The sequence below is a fragment of the Ammospiza caudacuta genome, chromosome 1 (genome assembly GCF_027887145.1).
Source record: "Ammospiza caudacuta isolate bAmmCau1 chromosome 1, bAmmCau1.pri, whole genome shotgun sequence".
Taxonomy (NCBI): Eukaryota; Metazoa; Chordata; class Aves; order Passeriformes; family Passerellidae; genus Ammospiza; species Ammospiza caudacuta.
The window spans coordinates 101,997,796-102,019,902 of record NC_080593.1 but is presented as its reverse complement, the minus strand read 5'-3'; the positions used below and the strand labels follow the sequence as shown (position 1 = coordinate 102,019,902).

The 22,107-nt window shown below is 39.5% G+C and overlaps 1 protein-coding gene across 1 annotated transcript in view; it reads right to left on the bottom strand.

Moving 5' to 3' along the window:
- Positions 1–22,107, bottom strand: part of SPIRE1 (spire type actin nucleation factor 1) — a 126,465-nt gene that overhangs the window by 12,305 nt on the left and 92,053 nt on the right. The window contains exons 7-11 of the mRNA XM_058803094.1: positions 17,436–17,522; positions 16,932–17,061; positions 6,285–6,448; positions 2,077–2,167; positions 1,194–1,336 (exon numbers count right to left, since the gene is read on the bottom strand). Coding sequence (XP_058659077.1) covers positions 1,194–1,336; positions 2,077–2,167; positions 6,285–6,448; positions 16,932–17,061; positions 17,436–17,522 — 615 coding nt within the window. The remainder of the gene's footprint in view (positions 1–1,193; positions 1,337–2,076; positions 2,168–6,284; positions 6,449–16,931; positions 17,062–17,435; positions 17,523–22,107) is intronic.

The window sequence follows — 22,107 nt, the reverse complement described above, 5'->3', positions numbered from 1 at the left end:
TTTCCACCTCCTGCAGCAGGAAGTGCCAGAGCAACCCATTTTATGTGACAGTGACTTCAAACACATGCTGAAGGAGCTCTCCAGTATGGGTCTGCTGCAATACATCCTGCTCCAAGTTCACTTTGGCAGGAGATGTCCACTGGGCTGTGCATTTATAAACACGTTACTACCTGACCTGCACCTGGAATAAAAAACTACATTCTACTTGGAAGGATGTAATAAAATCCAGCAGACCTCTGAAAAGGAAAGGCCCATTATGGGAATATCTGGAGGTATTTTCCCTATAATTGATCAGCTTCATCATCTAATAGTTTGGGATCCCGGCTGTCAACTCTTGGGCTGACAAAAATGCTCTTCAAAGCCCTTTAATACCACTGCACTACAAGACAGGGCAAGTGAATATTCCCTTCCTTTCAAACTCAGATGTGTTTATTGATTTCTCTGTTCACCAGCACCTCATGGGGCACACTCTGAAACCCTGCTGGTAGGAAAAGAGACAGGGAACATGCCCTGCATGAAGTTACAATGCACTAATCAGTATGTCAGCATAAATGAACCAGGATTTCATACCCTCTGCTGTTCGTACTCTGCTGGAAAACAGTTCTCAATTAAAGCTAATTGATCAAATGCACTGTACTTTCTTTTCAAGCAGTGAAACAGGTTTTTGCCTCAGTAACTTCAACAAAGCAACACAGACAAACCTTGATTTGGATTACTGAAAGAGCTTTCATATGTATAAACATTACCAGGCAAGTTCTTAAGGTGGGAAGAAAAGAAATCACTCAATTCATCCAGTTATTATCTGCAATACTTCCAACAAGTAAAAAAATTCCCCCAAATCCCAAAATAGATCCACTGCTTTGGAATTGTCTCTATTCAAGTGGAATATCAGTAAGGTGAAGTTCATCTGTTTTGGTAACATTCTGAAACAAAAATCAAGACACGTGGTTTACCCGGAGTCCTAATCACAGTGCAAATGTTTTCTGGGGCACCTGTACCTGGGATTTTGGATAAATATGTTAGAGAGACAAAGTTCAAATCTTGATTTCAAAACACCTTTAGTAGCCAAGAGCTGTTTCTGAATTGAGGAGTTTTCTTTGGGTCATGTTCTAATCACACTGAAGCCAAGTTTTAATTTTCATTATACTCTTAGCATTCCTCTTTTTCTCTCTCCTACCACCCACTCCACTTACAAGTGACCTGGAGCTCTGTTTTGAAGGGGGTAGGAACTGTCTCACATTGGTTGGTGTTTCCTTTTCAATGGAGTGTCGTCTCTGCGGCGGCTGCCGTCTCTCGGGCTGCGGCGTGGATGATATGGGCAAGAACTTTGGAGGCACTAAGGATTCAATCAATACAAAAAAGTTAGCTCTTCTATGAGAGACTGTTGGATAACATTGCTCAGTACTTCATCCAGCCACTGATTTGCTAGAATTCCTACTACTGGTGGCTGAAGTTACATATCCATACTGAAGTGTTTCAGGATATTGTTCTCATTATTTCACCATCATACACAGGAAACACATGCACAGATTACACAGCTCATTACAAAACCTTCTCAATGAAACTGAAATGCTTCAAACAAATTAAAAATATTGTTACACAGTAAAACCTGCAATAACTGTGCCTGAAAAAAAAGAGGCCAGATCTACCCCTTTTTCCACTAAGTATTTTTGGGAAATACTGGTGATTGCTAAGTGTCTTTCAAACACTGCCACAGTGGCAGAGATGGAGGAGAATTTTACATTGGTCTTAGGCTTGGACATGCTTCAATAGCAAAAAATTATTTTAAGAGATGAGCATAGCTAAGCTTTCCCCTCCATTCACTTGTGACTTCCTCTACAGTCCTACATAAACTTCAGGGATGAAACCTGTTTCACAAAGATATCCACACAGAGTGGAGGCTAATGCCTCCCAACTGTTTATCACACTTGACCCATTCAGCAGGGTTCAGCTTTAGAAGTTTATTCCATTAACCACACTCAGCTTCAGCTTTCCATATAAGTGTGAGACAAAGTTCATAGCACAGGAGACAATAGAGGTGAGTAAAAGCAGCCACTGGGCTCTCTCATAACTCACTCTTTCTGCTGCTGGTGCCTTCTTGAGAGGGGTCTTCCACTTGTGAGGGGGAGATGCTGCTGCTACTTCCTGACTGGTGCACTGATTCCTCCTGTGTGGCAAGAAGGAAATAAACAAAAATCCTCAGGGACTGTTTTTAGTTCTTTTACTGCTTTTTAGCACACAGAAAACACAAGCTATCAAAGATATCTTGGACCATTCAGTCACTTAAAGTCCTGGAAGTCTTGAGAAAAACACTGACTCTCCACAGTACTGAGCAAACAGAATTTCAGTGCTCCGTTTTTTTAGAAAGTTAAATAAATGGTACATGATTTGAATTCAGTGTGTTTAACTACTGCATGAAAGAACAAGATCAGGAGAGAGATGCATAAATCCACTGTAAACTGTTAATTTTCCTTGTTGTATTTAAAGACCCCTAGGAATTTTCAGCTACAGCAGATATGTTAACACAGCTTTTATATCTCACGCTAACAAGGAATTAGCACTTAGATTTCTCTGGCCTCCAAAGCAAGGAGAGCCACTCACACAAGTGACTCTGGTGAAGAGAAATTAAACTGAATTTGACTGCACTGTTCCCTAATTCCCAATCCTGGTGTGTTTGTCCTTTCTTCTGTATTTAAAAGAAATCTCATTCACTGTATCTGCATGCTTCTTCTCAACAGCCAAGGGCAACTCCTGTGAGATGAAGGAAAGTGAAATGGGCTTTGACTAAACACCTCTCAGCTATCTAAACCTTTATGCCACCCAAATTATTAAATCCTTGGCTGTCACCTAAAGCCTGTCTCTAGCTACCTGCTACCAGCAAAGAAAGAGATGGTCACAGAAGCCTCCCAAATGAAGAGTGCTGGAGGACTGAGCTTGAATGCTCTTTACCTCTAACGTGAACGCTTTCCACCAAAAAGACTTAACATCATTTAGGCTGTCAAGATTTACAAGATCAAACAAATGACCTGCCCTAAAATCCAGCAAGTGGCTAAGCTTCTCTCTCACAGGTTTCCTTAGCTGAAAATCTCCACTGGCTGCAAGATTGCCTTCTTTGGTAACAGCAAGTTGGAAAGCAAAGCTGGCAGGATCACCTCAGTGAGCACCACGCATCACAGGACACAGGCCTCCACAAATTCCCATCAGGTGATCTGTCCTTTAGGCTTAGCCCAAGGGTAGCTGTTGTATTTGAGGAAGCTGTTCCCACTTATTTGCCACAACACAGTACTCTGCAAGGGGTCTTACACCAGCTCTCGTCCCAAAACAGTATATTCACTTTAACATTTCAGTTGGGACCCCACAAAACACTTGTGATGGGAAGCTTGCAAGGAAGCTTGAGCAGCACATTGAGCTACATCAGCTGTTTTACTTGTAGAAAGCAGTACAGTTCAGCTAAAGAGCTGGCTAAAACACCTCTGCATTGCTGCATGGTTGTCTTAAAAGACCAATGGAGAACCTCCATGACAATTGGATGCACTGTCCTTTAGAAGGGGTCAAGAGTGTTCACAAGCCTAGAGTAAAATATTTACATTTTGAGAAAGAGAACAGCCCTGAACAAAGGGAACTAAACTTTTCACTTTGTAGAAGTCAGATTGTTCTGAGTGGACAACAAGTTTACCATTGCTGGAGAAGCTAATGAGCTAAGATGAAGAACTAAGTAAGCTCTTCTGCTGCTCTAAAGAATGAACTGTTGGAGCCAGTGGCTAAGTATAAAAAAATAATAAGTATAAACCAGGGCATGGAAAACAGAAGCCAGGAGGAAATTAAATTTGACATAAAATCCTACTTAGACAACAGGTACTCAAGGTTAGTAATTTCAAATTACTACTTCTGTGCACAAACAGATGCACCGACAATGCTATTTCTGTCGTACAATTTCTCAAACATAGATTCCTCCATATCTATACAGCAACTGTTGATTATTATTTTAGACTATCTGACATTTTACATTTGATGTTGGATCAAACCAAACATCCAGAACTCTGCACTTCTCCAGAGTGTCAAAAAATGAGAATTTTACAGTTACTGAAAAAGCTGCAGCTTAAAACATCTAAATCTATTACAGACACAATTTTGGGCCAGATAACTGTAGCTTCACGAGGAAGAGACCATTTTAATCTGTATCAAAAGTGACTATTAGATTGTTACTTCTCTTAGCCACACAAAGCAAAATGGCACTTCCTCTCTCATGACCCCTGGAATCTGTGATTTTGGTGGTGAGGCAGAAAAACCAAGGACAGAAAGAAGGAAGAATTTATATAATATTCATCCTTGATAGAAAATGGGCATAGGGCTGTATCAGACCTTGCCTTTCACCTCTGCCTGGCTACAATGAGTATTGGGACACAGCTGCATTGCAACACTCATGAAAGAACAAAGGGGACACATGGGGAAGAAAATACATCTGCATCACAGCTCATTTGGAGGTCCACAGCTCAGCAGTGCAGGTATTTCCAGCCTGTAATTTAGGGCACAACACATTAATAATTTCACTCCCAGTGAGTAACTCCAAATAGGTTAAGCCCAACTCAAACTGCAGACAAAGAGGTGGCCGAATCATTTACAGGCAATCAGAACAACACACAGACTCTTTTCTGTGTGTTACATACAAAGTAAAAGTCAGGGAAGAAATAAAACATTTGGACAGAGCAACCTTCACTCTCTTCCAATGTTCTATGTCCTTCACCACCTTGAAAACTTCACCTAAAGTCCCTTCAGTTTATTTTCACTACCTTAGCACTCTTCCTGAGCCCAACCAGTATTCTGCTGAGCATCTTCATCATCTCAGTTGCTTCACCAGCTATTTCTATTGACCCAAACTAGTCCAGCATCTGTTCTCTGTGACAGCTCAATGTGGTTGATTTATTTTCAATTTATCTTTTGCTATATGTTCCAGAGCTTGTTCCATACCACTTTGCTTGCCTATACAGTATTCCCTAACCAATAGTCATGTTTAGACATTTTATTTTTCCCTTCTACAAGAAGCATTTCACATTTCCCACTACACAATTTTCTTTTACTGACTTCTGCCCATTTTCCTGTGTGAAATAGCATGATGCTTCAGGATACACAGAGGTACAGGCTGTAAGACCCAACTCTCACTGAGAGATCTTAGTATTCCTGCATCCTGTCCAGCTTCATTCATATTAACAAACCACATATAGCCTCCATTGTAATTTTAAAGACTGATGAGTGATCTCAGAATGCAAATCTCTTCTCCTTTCAGAACAGATGCACCAAATTATGCACCCACACAAGTCACCCACAGGATAACCCCAAAGAGGGCCAACCTTTCACAGATCAGAAACTATGCAAAGATATAAATTTCTCCCCACATATATTTCTTCCCAGCCTCCTATCTTTCAGCATAGACGCCTTTGTAACCATCCTGTCAGGAAACCCCTCCTTTCCCATTTACAAGAGAGAAAAAGAGTCAGGGAAGACTGCTTTCCCCAGGCTAAAATTATCCTCTGTGAATAAAGCCTGCCTGCATGTGCTTTCCAGACAGCTTAACTTTCAGAAAGGTCCAAACTCAATTAATAACACTACTGGTCCAGAAGACAAAGCTCATTCTTGGGGATGTAATGTTGGTGCTTCCTGAGGATCATATATAATGCAGCTTTGAAACTAAAAAGCTTTTTAAGGTTTTCTCCTTCTAATGCTTTTTAAAATCTTTAGCTCTTCATTTGGAGTGGATGAATTCAAAATTATTTCTCCATTTGAGTGGTATTTGCTTGTCCCTATCCATGAAACATTTTTGGGGCGTTCCTTCCCAATCTTATATAGCAAATTAATGCGCTGACATTTGCACCAAACTGCAACCCCTCTGGCACAGTTGCTGCACTTTATTAACAGCTTTTATGGTGAGGCTAGCCCCACATCTGAGTCCTTTAGCAGCTACTGCATGAGTGCCAGAAGGGTGCTATGTACTTTCCTAAATTCCCAAAAGCATAATTGCTACAAACACACTGTGGACAGATACTGGGTATTTAGGAAAGCAAGTAAATGTGGGTTTAATGCCAAAATTACCATTTAATCTTTCAAAAGAATATTCTCCTTTTTTGGGTCTGATTTAGTATTTTTGAAGTTCTGTGGGCTGACAAAGTAGCCATGGAAAATACGGATTATAATTTGCACAGTCACTTCTCATCTGATCATTTCAGCAAACGAAGAAGCAAGCCTCAGTTCTGAAAAATCGAGAAGCAAGTTGTGTCCTGATTTTTTACCTCTGAATCTGAGCTGTCAAGCTCAGCCAGTGTGGGAGCCTTCAGGAGTCTCTTGCGTTGCACTGTCACCTGTGTGGCCCCGTTCTGCTTTTCCTGGGGTGCCGGGCTGCCGTTCACTACAGAGGCATCCGCTACTTTTCTGCCAGCCTCTGGCGTTGGTACTTCTACCAAGAGAAACAGAACGATTGGTGTTTGCACCTGAAATGCATTTTGCCTTCTCAAATCTTACTGCTAAGGCAATACACTCAAAAGGAAAAAAAAATTATTGTGATAGTTGTACCTGTGCAATTATTTTACTTCAGTGATTCACTGCTCAGACAATTACAGGCGATGGCTTGCAGTACAGAAGCAGTATGAAAGAATGAAAGCAGTGCAAAAAGCAGCATTGCATAATGCTAAAACCCAACCTCACACCAACACCAATCAGCTTTAAAAAAATTGCCTGTGTTAAACCCGAAAATATTCTTCCTTCAAGCTACAGTCTGTAATTAACTATGTAACAAGAACCAGAAGAATGCACAACCATATCTGGGCAAGTGGGTTTCCAGCAAATCTGAAGACATCACCACACAGAACTTAGGAGGTTTAGCATGGAGTAAACCCAGTTTTTCCTGTGAGGACCAAATTGCACTTTACTCTGCAGGATACAGAGAAGGAATGAAAATGAGGTAAATACTGAGCATCAAACACATGCACAACTCTTGGGCTTGCTTGGCCTTTTGTATTAAAAACAGGTCTGAGAGGTCAGATCTTCATGGAACAGCAGAAACATGAGGCTCCAGCTCTATTTTCATCTACATAACTTTTGCAAGGATGAAACTCCACTGAGTAAATTACTCAGGATTTCTGCCAGTGTGCAATGAAGATGCATCTTGGATAATGTAAGCTTTGGGTCTGCTGTGCTTAGCCTAGCTTAGCTTTAGATATTAAGATAATGACCTAGCCTTTGATATTTTAGAAGAGCTTAGAGTTTGGTCTGATAAATCAGTTTTATCCCTGTAAAAGTACAAAGTACAGTATTCCAATCTGAAGAAAATTATGTTGGAGGGACAAGGAAGAGAAGCTTTTAATCTCCCATCTGCATGTATGTCTAAGCAGCTGGTCCTTCTACAAATGTGTTTTTCTACTCATGTAATTACAGGACTCCTTCCCCAGCCTTGTAATAACAAGGTACCTCCAGGTATTACAAGGCTAGGGTAATGCTGAGTAATTATTCCCATTTTTATACAGGGTGAAAAGAGGCACAGAGGGTCAAGTGACTTGTACCTTAGGTTACTGGGAGGACTGTGACAGGGAAATGTTATCACCCAGATATTCACAGTGCCAACAATGCAAGTACTCACACATCACTTGGAGTTACTTACACAGTTGCCCTGGTATAAACAGACAGTCACTCCTGCTACAACACCATTTGCATGGATAAAGCCATCCTTGTAGCAGGTAAATCAAAGCTACACACTACACAAAGCACAGCTACAGAAGTAGGTCTGTTTAACAACATTCTCACCACAGCACCTATTGAAATAAACTAAGAAAATGAATAAGTTAAACCAATATATTTATTTTTAAGAATTATCCAGGTTATTGTTAAATGCTGGAAACGGATCTAAAAAGGAGAGGAGGTACATTATAGTTGCTATATAAATCATATCTTCAACTGGGAGTATAAGAAAAGGCAATTATTTGGGCTAATAAAGTCACGGTGACATTCCAGCCCTATGAATCTGTGTACTACAGTGTTATTACTGTCTTCAGGTCCTTCCTACAAAGAGCTGCAATCAAAGACTTAGTCTCCCTAACCCTTACTTCCTATCTTCAAAGGCTTTGCTAATGGCTGTCCTGACTACCACAATGGCTTATAGGTCATGGGTTTTCTTCCTTCTGGATTTCTGTGGGTACAGCATGGGCGTCCCCCACATCAAATGCATTCCTGCTCTGCCAGCAGCTCAACGCAATTCCAGAAAGGGACAGCAGGAAAACAAAACCCAAACTGCCTCCCCTCTCTGCTGCCAGTGACACTTCTGGAGACCTCATAACTAGCTGGCATGTAGCTGATTGAAGAAGTTCTGAGTTTCCCAAACGATCAAGAACAACCTTTGATTTGTCTTTGGATGGCACAGGGCGGTTCCTGAAGAGACCTTCCAAGGAAGCAGCCCCAGCACCACCCGACAAGAGCCAAAGGTGGTGCCCCTTCTTCCCTAAACCTCCTGGGTGGGGACTCCCCTGCCTGGTGGTAGGGAGGGTGAAGAATGCCCTGTAAGCACTGCTGGACTCACTGGGAGATAAATGATGGAAGCCCAGCAGCACTGCTCTCCTGCCAAAAACCAAAACACACAATAGGCACAAATGGGGAAAGGAAAAAGGGGCGACACCACCAGAGACATCCCCTATGGCAGGGGATGGAATGTGTTTTCACATCAAAAACTGTTTTCTGGTGGTTTTTGTTTGCTTTTTTTTCTCCCCAAGGAATACAGGCCAAATTTCTTTAGGTTTGAGAAATGGAACTCTCTGGTCCATTTTGAAAGTAATTTATGTAGCCAATAAAGATCTAGGAAGCCCAAACCAGCTGTCATTTAAAGTCAGGCACATGTGAGTTCATACATATTGCTGAGTTGCTCATATGTTGATTCAAGCCTTCTTGAAACACCAAAGAAATTTTAGGTGAATCAAGAAGACAATCCATCATAGTACTTGTTTTCAAGGTTTCTTTAGGAAATGTGATTTATCACCATTCTTTCCTCTAGAGAAAAAAAAAAAAAAAAAACAGGGAGTTTTTGCAACTTGCAAGCACTAAAGAATAATAATAAAAAAAGAATAAAATTAGAAAACAGTCCAATCTATAAAATCCATTTGATCAATCAAGTGCAATATATCATTCTTGCACTTACAGTACTGAATCCACGTGAATAAATGGATTATCATAATTTAAGGAAAAGATCATGAAACACTGAAATGTTTCAGCTCAAATTTTGAAACATTTGAGTTTCAACAAACAGATTTCAAGCCTTGTTCTAAAATTAAAACCAGAATCTGTTAGCAGACACAGACCAAAAAATGATTAGTTTGTTTAAGCTGTTTTAGTGATCTGTTTGGACAACAGAAACATTCGCAGGTGATGAATAATCACAGAAACAAGATAAAACTATTTAGGATAATCAAGTGAGAAGCAACAAAGAGACTAGATCTTATAAATATGAACATGACAGAAGAAATAAATGGACAATTCCTTGAAACAAAACTTAGATATATTTTTTTAAAATGGATAGTATTTTACAATTTCTAGGTTCACAGAACACTTAAACATTTTTATGATTTCAATGACATTTAAAAAGGCTTGTGTGAGTTATAGCCTGGGGTTAAGGATTTATTAGAGAGTCAGACCAGACACACTGGGGGAGAGTCATTTCTCTGTGTTTTCAGGCAGCAAGTACAGTGAACAGTACCTGAAAATTGGATGATTGTGTTTGGTTTTTTTTGAGATTTTCTCTAAGCTTTCATTACAACAGGTAAATGAAAGAAGGCAAGGTCTTGATTTGATTACTTGATCTTTGTGTTGGGTTTCCCTGACCAGCCTTAGGAAGGGGGAGACAAAAAACCCCCACTGTAGGATAATATGAAATGTGCCTTTATTTACTTGTAAGATTATGTCTCGTGAAACAAGGAATTAAGCAGACCACAAATTACATGCAAACCTCAGCAGCCATATAACCATATGCTGTCTGCTTCCTAACCAGCTCTCCTCAGCCAAGAGTGATGACAGAAACCTAAATTTTCCTTTATACAGGATATGTACTCCTTGGGATTATAATTTTTTACACTGAGTTTAAAAGAAGGCTAAAATAGATTTGCAGAATTATTGTATGTTTGCTTTTTGCTGGCTATTATGTCAATAATATGGTGGGACATATTACATAATAAGTAAAAGTAACAGAGATGCGCTCATTTCACTGAACTTCGGATGTTAAATTCAAACCTGAGAACAAATAAATCAATCTTTGGCTGTGTTTGCATCCCATGTATCACTGTGCTATGTAAACTAAAGAGTTTACAAAGACCTGGTGCCTCCCACTGGTCTGAGACAGACATAATCTAAAAGTAATAATGCCCATGAAATTTGGTGTTAAATGCTTCAGTTTCCTTCTCTCTGCCTGCACATTTCCCAGTTCCCTCCTTCCCCCAAAATGTACAAATTGTTTCTGAAATAACAACTTCAAAGCAGCAATGCACACAGCTTTGAGGTAAGAACTGGAGTCTTAAGAGTGGCAATGACTGATCTTTTGAGCTGCATTCAGCACTGCACTGAAATGAAGCTGCTTTTCTGCTATTTTTCTATTAAAGGAAGTGGTAATGAGTGCCCTGGTCCCCAGTTGTTATCTGAGTACCTCTCAGGTAACTCACTACAGGTGGCTACCACTTGTTCCTTCTATTCTACCAGAAGGAAAAAGCAGTGTAAAAGGAGAGCCCAGGAGCCCCTCCTCTCCTCTTCAGGAGAACAGCAGGCAGATGTGTGGAGCTGGGCACTGTGACACACCACCTACACTGGCTTGGTGCCAGCAAAATTCTTCTCAGGATTCTGCATCCTCCCCATTGCAGGCAGCATGAATAATAGAAACCTGCACCCGTCCTTTAGCACTTAGCAGGAAACACTTCTCTTTTTCAGCTGGTTTGTGGGGTTTTTGTGACAGCAATTCCATCAAGCAGACTGCAATGAGAGCAGTGAAAAAGCAAGTGTGTGCAAGCAGTGATGGAAGCACAGTACAGCCTCTCTGCCTCTGAAAGAATGAAAAAAGTAAAAGCACGCGAAGCAACAGCATCCAAAATTACTGCTTATCTGCTTACTATCAATATCCCAACCCATCTAATTCACTTTACTGCTCATCTGGTGTCTCACATCTACCTAACTGGAATGTTTTAATCATCCTGAATTTACTTCTAAGGACACTTTATCAGATCACTCAGTCACGCCATATGATGCTACTTGCTGAGAACCACATGACTTGCAAAACCAAAACCAATCACATTTGGGAGATGGATAAAGAAAGCAGGAAGAGTTCTTCAGTGGTCAGTCAAAACCAGCAAATCCAAGTAGAGTACAGATTTTTAAAGTTACTTCTTCAAAAGAAAAATATTATGGTTATGAATGAATGGATTACAAAACATTGTTTGGATTTAAACAAATGAGGATGTCTCAGAATTCTTAGAAATGAAAGGCAAAAGAAGAAGCAGACAGACACACATAGAAGGACAGATCTGAACATTTCCCTTTAGCTGGTCACTGGCATATTCAGTTTTATATTCTTAAAACTAGAACTTTTGGCACATCTGAAAGTAGCAATACTTTTTGAAAACATAAGTTTGCCTGTTTATGCTTCTATCTGAGGCCCTGGGGGCCCTGCAGCTTTCAGGGGAGTAAAATATGATGCCATGTACATATGTAATGTGAATCCCAGCAGACAGCTGTAGTAGCTGCACCACACACCACGAGTGTAAGGTTTCACAAAAAGGCTCGAGCTGCATTAACAGCTTGTCACCACCTCTGACAGCAGAGCCTGTTCCTTCCTCCCTTCCACCCCTGCTCATCAGCTGCCCTCCTCAGCCAGCTCTCTGATCATCTGATCAGATAGTAGGCAGGTTGCAATCACTAAAAGAGCAGAAGAACAACTACAAAAATATTAGTAGTATTTGTTCCTGGGTTACAGGAGTTTAACACAATCCTCTTGTGAATAAATGAGCAGGACTGACACAGAGAAGGGGGAGAATCACATGCATAGAGGGGAGCCTGGAGAGGAAGGGAGCAGTGAGAGTCCCTCCTCCCCTCTCAACAGTGGCAAGCTGTTTCCCTGGCTCAGTCAGAACAGGGAGCCATGTTCACAGATGTGTCACTTGTGAACTGTGTTTCCATATTACATAAATGCTGTATATTTTAGGTAGAACTTCTATGTGGTCTTTCTGGTTCACAATATGCCAGCATTTCAGTCAGATGTGGAAAATAACCAGATGAGGCTAAAGGATGCATGAAAAATTGAGGATGTGAACTCTGTGAAGTCCTAGATGAGATGTTTCTATCTGTAACTCAGAGGAAGGAGGGGAGGTGGTACATGGATTTATTTGGAGACTTTTTTGAGAGTCACCTAGGGGAAATTAGATAAGAGCTAGCTATCTCCTCTGCCAACAAACCTTTGAGGCTGATGTTGAATATTTCCAACGTCAATGATGGAAATTTTGGGCCTGATCATCCTGGAAATGTTAGTGTACAATGAGGAAGGAATGAATTATTTTCTGGCTACTAGGCTATCTGACATTGCAGTATCCAAAGGGCAGCAGGTTCATACAGCTGCTGCATGTCCCAACTAATGGCTCACCAGAGGAAACCTGAAAATTTATATTAGATAGTTGATGAAGGGTCACCTTTTGGATCCTCTGTACCAGCTATTACCAGCAAACCTATTTGTTCTAACAAGTAAAGAAGGAAGGTTTAGCCTTTTTTGTTGGTGAATGTCTTTGATTTCATACCTCAGAAAGCTTTTGCCATAAAGACACTGTAGAACAGACAGTTTCTTTCTAGATCAATATACATAGGTATATTTCATTTAATCTAGAAAGGTAGATGAGTTCAAAGCTAGTTTTAGGATCCTGGTGAGAAATGAAGTACTGCAAAAGATGGTCTAGTCAAAAAGTGAGTGCAAAGACGCAGAAGTCAGATTTATCAATAAATAAATCAGACTTGAAGGCAATGCTGAACTCTGCAATCATTTTAAGAGTCTGGAATAGCTCTCAAAATAACCTTATTTTGTTTATTAATTTAAGCAGAATTGCAGCATTCTGGTGAATACACTCTGTATTTCAGGTGAAATGCAGATGTTTCCTGTTCCTAGGCATCCTTTTATGGCAAGGGAAATGTAAGTATTAATAACTAATTTATCCATTTTTTTTATTTTCACTGACCGTATCTTGGAAGAATCCCTTCAAGTTTCTTTCTTAGATGGGAATTCAACAAACAGATGGAACAAATTTCACAATAAGCACAACAACCACATCAGGTGGTGCAGCACATTTTACCTGACAAGTCAAAACTGTAAGACATGCTAAGTGGCCGTATTGCTGTAAAAAAAGAAACAAACACAACAAAAAAAGAAAATGATTCAGCTCTTAGAAAAGCAGAAGGATAACAAAAACAAAATATTAACTCCACTTGAGACATTTTGGACTCTCTTGCTTAAATCCAAAATGTGTCAGACATACAACTGCTTCACTGTAGTAATGCTCAAAATCTGAAAACTACAGTAGCATAAACAGGACTTGCAAACAGAGCAATTACATTACTAGTAAATTAAGATTTTTGGAATTCAATAAATCAAATATCAAAACAAGAGACAAATATCTAAAAAATCTAATACTCTAAAATAAAATCACCACGAAAGAGCAACAGGAAAAAGGGAAAGAGAGAGAGAGAGAGGAGAGAAAGAGCTGGAAAAAAAATTGAAAGCACAAAACCAAATTTCACACAAGTTTCAGTGACCTGAAATAAAGATATTTCTAATTTTTTTAAGCATAATCTCCAATGATTACAATTAAACTAATAAGGAGAGACACCCAAGCTAAACTTGCGCAGTAGAGCAATCCTCCTTGAAGAGGATGGAAAAAAAGGCCAAACAAAATCTGATTTGTACTGATTCCCATTCTTTTTAAAAACCTTAGGTGCACTTAGCCTTTAAAATGCATCCATAATATTATTCTCTTCTTCCTGAGCCTCTGATGATTTTATTGTCAGATAAGAAAGTGGTCAGATGTTCTTCATTTCTGGAAAGACCTATCCATATTTCCAATTAAACACTGTATTCAGGGGGCAGATCCTCAAAATATTCTTCAACTGAAAACAAAATTTCAGTGCACTAATCCAGATAAGTAGGCCAAGCCCAATGACAAGAATGTGCAAAAATGCATCAAAATTGAAATCAGCTTATGTGTTTTACTTGACAGGTGATCAATCTGCAAGCCGGTAGAAAAGGCCTGACACACATACCACCATTGCCCTAAAAGATGTTTATAAAAAGGTTGTACTGGGACAAGTTTTGCTCATGAGAATAATTTAAAGTGCTGCATGCAGTAGGTGGCTGACTCAGAGCTAAATTTGGGAGTCAGGGAGTTTTTTTCTGTATTCATTAACTAGAAATTATGCATAGGTAATAGCTACAGTAACAGTACCAAAATTTCTGTCCATACTTAGCATAAAGGCACATACTTAAAGCAGGTGTTTATCACCTGATGCTGAGACATTGATAAAACCTGCACATGAAACAAAGTTTTCTGCAAGCTCCATTAGCTCCACTTGCCATGGAGTCACAAACCCATGGTTTTAATTAAAAGCACATGTACCTCAAGGCTGTGCTTGTCTCCATGGCTTACAATGATGATTTTATGGGGTCATTTGAAAGCTCACTCCAACTCCTGTACTCAAACCTCTCCCTTTGTGAGCACAGTTCAACCCCATTTCCAGAGCAGGTTTAGATTGAGACTGGCCAGGGTAGAGAAGATCTTACCTGTACCATGTGTGGTGCAGAGAGAGGGAGACAGAGCCTGTGGCTGCTGGGGAACACATGCCATAGGTACAGCCTTATCAGACATGAGCAACTGCAAGAGTACAGCCCCCACTCACCCCAACAGCCAAGTGCAGTTGGGCTTTTGACTGTATAAACTGAGCAAAAAGGAGTTTGGGACATGTGAAACACACCTTATGCTTCTGAATACATCACTGTAATGTGCTATTTTTTTCCTCCTTTTTGATAGCAACAAATATTTCTGTCCAGATGGTGCAAGTGTCCCACATGGTGTTTCTACTTAGATTTATAATCCTTAAACCTCATTACCTTACATGTTGTTACACTAAATTACATCCAGTGGTCATTTAAACTGTATGGCAGATCTATTTGTGCCATACTGAATGCCTCTAATGTTACTCTGTTCCCAAACTGCACAAGCACATTCTTTTTTAAAAGGAACTTAAGGTGTAACAATCATTCCACTTATGAGAAAGAATGAAACCTCATATGTCAACATAAGGAAAATTATCTTAAGGCCTTTGGTCTTTTTAGTTCTTCATGCTAGCAACTAATATATACTTGCACAAAAAACTTGCATGCATCTACTTTTACCTTCCATTAATGTGGCATTTAATCCAGTCAATTCACTGGACTTGACAGGAATTACCCCAGTTCCAAAACACAAACATTTAATGCTCTAACAAAAAGGGAAGAATAAGTGGAAGACAGGTATCCTTCATTGGAGGTAATGCCTTGAAATCAGTCCAGAAGTCCTAAGCAGTAGTAGTTCAAAATTAAACATCAGTTTTAGAAACTGTTTGCTAACAGGGTTTGATGCCATTTATATCAGTTAGAAATGGTAAAGATTTATTAGATCATATTTTCTGCCCCTGAGACAACACGGTAGTTCCCAGATGCACAACATATAAAACACTGAAACTGAATGTCTGAAAGAAAAGTAAGGAATCATTCCACATTCCTACAAGCTTCCTACATTTGGAAAAAAAGTCTAGGCCTGTGAGAAATGTTAATTGATACAGCAAACATAAACTGAATCCAAACCAGAAACTGGAAGGCCCAAAAACCCAATATTTGAAGCATTGTTCTTTTACAAACACAGGCAAGCATCCCCCAAACTCCATCAAGCACTTCAAAAACAATGCAACAAAGCAAGACTGATGGAATTGGTTTTCTCCAGAAACAACGGGTTGTCACAATCCACTTGAATCTGGACCAGTGCCTTTGGGCACATGTGGCAAGAACAAATATCTTTCAAAAAGCAGTGACAGAGAGTACGTGCGTGGATTTTTGACAGTTGTCAGCCATAAGATTCTACATTTGCTCTTTAAAAATTTAGCTACTTCAATTTTTCTGATACAGATAAATGCAGTACACCTAAAGCAATCTAAGTCACTATGTAAGCCTGTATTTGTCATGCTTTTGCCATCAGAACCACTGAACTAATAATGCAAACGGGTGACTGCTGCATCACATAGTATTTGCATCATTTCATAGTGGTTTGCTGAAAATACATCGCAGGAATGAAATGCTTTGCAGGGCAAGTCTGAATTATTTTCCCATGAAAAGACCTACAAACATGTTTTCCATAACTTGGAAAAGGAAGCAAAGATTTAGATACAAAATAAATGCAACAGATTCAGTAAACAAAATCAAAGCCAATTTTAAATTAAAATAAACAAGTTGATGATGCTAACAACAGGAAACAAAGAGAATAAATTAATTAAAAATCAACATGTAAAGAATACTTGCAGATAGTCAGGGTATACTGCACTAGAGACAAGCAATACCTGCTCCATTCTCAGCAAATCTAACATAAACTGTCACGTGCAACAAGCAATACAATACCATTCAATTCATCTAATACACTAAAAACTTGAATGGAATTAAGGTAAACCATTCAGTTTCATGTTTTAAAATATAACTAAGCATAAAGATTGCACAGCCTTAGAAAAGCCTGTAGGCTATTTCTTTTTCTGAAAGAGTAATTTATCTTTGGTGACATCTGCACAGATGTGGCTAAAATTGCTGCTTCCTGTGTGGGAAGTTTTCTGTGGATGCTGCAGGTAAAAACTGGCCATGAGCTTACCCAGCCTGCTCCGCCTTATCTCGTCAGGGGAGACTGGACGTAACTTCCTCTCTGCCTTGATCTCCTCCAGGATCCTCTCGTGGAGGCTGCGGGGCCGCGGCGGGGTTGGTTTCAGTTTCCTTGCTGAGGCCTTGGGATACAGAGATAATCATATTGACATTAAAAAGTGCATCCTTGAAAGTAGATTTCACACTTTTTTGGAAAAAAAATGTGGAATGCTGTGATATGATTTTACATATACTCAATTTCAAACCTCAGCATAAATTGAAAGAGGGTTTTATGCATTGTGGTTCCCTAGGGATAAAGGGCTGCTGGCAATAACATCTGTTAATTGGGATGTGCAACATACTACACACCGTTCTTTTAAGGGATCCTGTTCTATGTACAAAAGACAATATTTTTGAAAGCCCTGGCAGAAAATATGATGTTTAGGTGTTTGCTGGAACCAAACATGCTTTGAAAAGCCACTGTTTTGTATGGAATGAAGGCCACTGGATTACATACAGGATTTAGTGGAGGTCGCGATCGGATGAAATCCAGGATTATTTCGTGGGCACTCTTTTTTAATCGAGGTGGGATGTCACCGTTGACCTGGAAAGGAGAAAGTGAAATATATATTGCTGTGTTTCACATTTATATTCATGCAGATGAGATCAACTGGAAACTCACAACAACCCTGACAGAGCTGCAGTGTTCTGACACCTGCACCAGACATAAAACCCCACCAGTCCTGAGAGGAGCAACAATCCACATGCAGAGCACAGGCAAGCAGAAAAAAAGGTACTTAGCAGCTTTTCAGTTTTGCTGATGGCTGCAAAATAACTCCAACTGCAGCAGCTTTAAGCAGCAATATTGAGGATTTTGAAGTAATGAAATCAAACATCAAGGCTGCAAATGTGTCTATGTCTATGTCACTGTAAATCACATATTTCTGCAGCAGAGGGGCTGGGTGAGGGTTGTTTGCTTTTTTGTTTTGTTTTCTCCAGAGACACCTAGACATTTAGATGTAAGACCATATACAAGACATCACAGGGAAGAGTCATCAATTGACTATAAGTACAGGATTTAAAGAAGGCAATGGAAGCTTTTATATCATATGAAGAATGTATAAATTGTAAACTGGGAATTAGTGTATGCTTAAAGAAACCCCACCTGTCAGGTTCAGTTGTCACAGAGCACAGTGCCCAAGCATGCTGTCAGGGACAAGATATCATCCTATGTCATATATATACTTCTGCTACCTCCTCTTACTGCACAGTAGCTAGCCATCAGTCCTGCCCTCCAATTTGACACAAATTTCAATGACACTGTATTGCTTAGACCCAGTATTCCATATTTCAGACTTCTTTTTTCTTTTTTAAGGGTCAGTTGCCTCTTTTTGTTTTTTGTGGGACTGTATTCATCCAAACTCTGTAGCCAGAAAACCTATGTAAAGACACATGTCTGGTTTTGGCAAATAACACGTCCTTCTGCTAACCAGAAGGATTGCTGCTATCACAAAAAGGGGTTTAAATGCCCATAAGGTCACCTGAATATGATCCCTAATTGAACTTCACCAATGCCATGCAGCTTCCATACAAGCTCTGCTCACCTCAGGCATGCCCTGTGTCCAGGCTGAGGCTGAGTGACAGCCTCCTTGAGAAGATTCATCCCTTGTCCTCTAAGAAATCAGATGCAGAATCCCTCCTGGGGAACATTTAATTGCTTTCCTGAGGACTCTATCTGGAGATATCCTACCCCAGACACACTCCAAACTCTATTTGTTCCACCCTCCTTAGTTTCCTTAGAGTGAATTTCATGTTGCTTGGCAAAGAATTCCAAGCTGCTAAACTCTGCAACATGCATCATTTTCTTAAAAATAGTGCAGAAAAATTAAAATGGAAAAGGTTTATACTAAAGCATGATTTGACATTTCCTGATGAGGAGAATACTATTTTAAGGGATATGATTGATTTCTTCTGTTCAAAGACTGAGCAGTTTTTTGAGGCCAGCATGCCCTGGAAGATGGTTAATGAAATGAGAAGTGTCTCTTCCCTGAGCTACTGTTCATCAGATGTCAAAGTTGATGGCTGAAGTTGAGAATTATTACCATCAGAACAGCCGTTTTGTAAACTGATAATCTCTGCTGGAGCCTTGGGGAACAACCCTCTGTGTGACAATAGTCAATAAATAATACATGGCTCTGAGCCTTTCACCTCAGGGCACTCTAGGCCCTGACTTAATGCCACCAGGGTATAATTAGTATCAGTATTACCATCTGATTGGAAAAAGAGAAATGTAGGATTTGCTTAAGTGATTTTCCACAGGATACATGGGGAGCTGGTGGCCAAGCAAGTGGATGCTTTGCAGCCAAGAAGCCAAGAGCAGGAGCATCAGTGGCAGAATCCACCTTTTCATACTTGGCACCCAAACAAGATACTGACATGAAAGATACTGCAGGGAAACTTTTATCCTCTCTGTGCAGACTAGATTTATTTACTCAAACTAACTCTCTCTGTAGTGAGCAACTTCAAATGCATCCTTTACTTTTACTTAATTAAAATTCATGGCTCTTGATTAAAGTCTCAATCAAAGACATTGCACAGATGCAGCCATGATACCCAGGCTGCAGGGGGAAAAAACCCCACCAAAATACCAAGGAAAAAGTTTGTTTGTTTTTTTTTCCTCTCCATATAACAGGCTGGCCCCAACTACAAATCAGTATTTGAATAAAGTAGAACTACCCTAAGCCTTCATGCGTGTAAAACAGTTTTTGTACAACAGTATGCATTAAAACAGTGTGAAGAAAGCTTAACCAATTATTATAAAAACCAAACATAAATGTAGAGATCTAAACAGCTAATGCGCAGAAAAATTAGTATGTTATAATCTACCAACAACCTGCTACCATCACATGTTAATATATAAATATGGATTTGCAATTTTAAAAAAATGGCAAATGATACTTAGTTATCTCTGGTTGAAGCTCAAAGCTTTAAAAATGGTGATCCCAAGCAAGAAGTTCATTGCTGATAACTTTCACAAAAGGTAACATTACCTATCATTGACACTCAATTATCTTAACCATTTATCTCTTCAGCTATAAAAGGTGTCAGCAATAAGTAGGAGAGTGCTATCTTTAAATAACAGTCAATGGGAAACTGATATTGTTGTACTATCTAGAAATTTTCATTTAAAAGGAAATTGCATGGGCACTGAAACAGAGGGGACGCACTACATCATTTCCAGAACAACTCACAATAAAGTTCAGTGGTGAATTAAATTATTTTAAGTAGATCTCTATTTACCAGCTTACATTATGCAAACACTATAGTGTTTTAGTCAACACAGTTGTTACACAGTATTTTGACACCCCACAGCAAGCTGAAGCAGCAATGTCCAAAAATGAAGTGCTCTGGTATTTCCCATCATGAGGCACTGTACTCACACTGCTGTTCCTGCACATCTATTGCAGAACAAGTTTTTGATACCACAGGGTAACCACAGAGTCCCTCCTCTGAATATCCCTAAAGCATGACTAGGAACTGCAAAGCTCCCTGCTCTGCCTAGGATGACTCCTACACTTGTCATGTGATGAAGGTGTAAAATAAAAAGCACAGTTCCCCTGCTGAAAGCAACTCACCACAACCAAGTCAGACTTGTGTGTATGGGAACAACAAACTCTAAAATGTCCAGCTGGATAAAGTGGTCAAAGTCCTGTGCACAGCAAAGCTCACATTCTCTATGTTCTGCTTGAAGTATATGAACTCATGCTTATGAAAATACTGTCTGTGCACAGCTGTTACTGCAATTAACCTAAGTACTCTAAGATGATATATACTGCAAAGAAGTAAATGAAAAAAACCCCAAACAACAAAAAACCAACTGAACAAAAAAAAACCACCACCCCATGTCACAGGATTCTCAGGTTAGATATTCAAATTACTGAATATTTTTGATAATAATGGCTTCAACCTGTATGTTTAAATTCCCTTTCTGCAACATGGCCACTGCATTACAGGTACTTGTGAAGAGCTTGAATATGATGACAAGAGTGCTCTTACCTACAAAGAGTGTAACTGTGATGTAACATAATGCTGAGTTTGGATAGGGCATAAATTTGGACAGACACAAATTGAGCAGGTAACACAAGAGGCATCAGCTACTGTTCGGTAAGCACTGCTCAAGAAATACAGTGAATGGTGCATAGCTTGGAGGGAGGTGGAGACAGGCAGAAAGCAGAGCTAATTGTGAAGCATTCTGAAATTAAAAACTGCAGCTCAACACATACAAATAATAAAGAAAAATTAAACCTAAAAGAGTAATTTAATTCTTACATTTCTTAATTTCCAGGTGTTGACTCTACCAATGACCACAGCTTTTAGCTTTTGTGCAAGTGGGTGCTCCATAGGTGAGGAAAGCTATTAAATCTCTCTAAGGTAGATACTTAAAGTTTACAAAATTCCAGATTGAAACCTATCTTGCTCCCACAACAATTGCAGCAATGAGGACACTTGCCTCAGGACAGAAAGATGACAAATCTGAAATTATTTTCAGATGTACTGAAATAGAAATGCCAACGTCACCGAAACAAATGAAAGCAGTTATTTACCAAAAGCCCAGAATTTGACATTTTACATCTTCAAAACATTTTGAATATTTGCACTATAACAATGGGTGAGAACAGGAAGCTCCTGTTACTGCTGTCTGCTAGCACAACAGTCTGATACACTGATACTAAAATATGGCCTAACAGGAACATCTGTTCCTTCCTTAATTTCTATGCAGAACACTGAGCAGTCAGCGACAGATCAAGCTACTCTTTTAAACACAGCATCACATTAACAAAAAGAACAGTAAAGATTTCATGTTGCATTTCATTTATTTAAAGAAATTACTTATTACTTTGGAAATTTACTTAACCTCTTGGTATCATTAGTAGGATACATGTCCTCACAAGCTACCAAGTCTAAAACTACCACCCATAAATTTAAAGCAAAATTACTTTTAATACAAATTTTGCTGAACTATTTTGAATGATAGAAAGAAACATAATCCATCTTTCCTAGACATCCTTAAAATTCAGATTTGGGATCCTTTTCTCCTCTTCTCAAGAACAACAAGGCTTTCTGCTGATGGGAATCCATACAATCAACTTCAACCTGTGGTAGCCAGTTAGAAGATGCATCTATGCAAT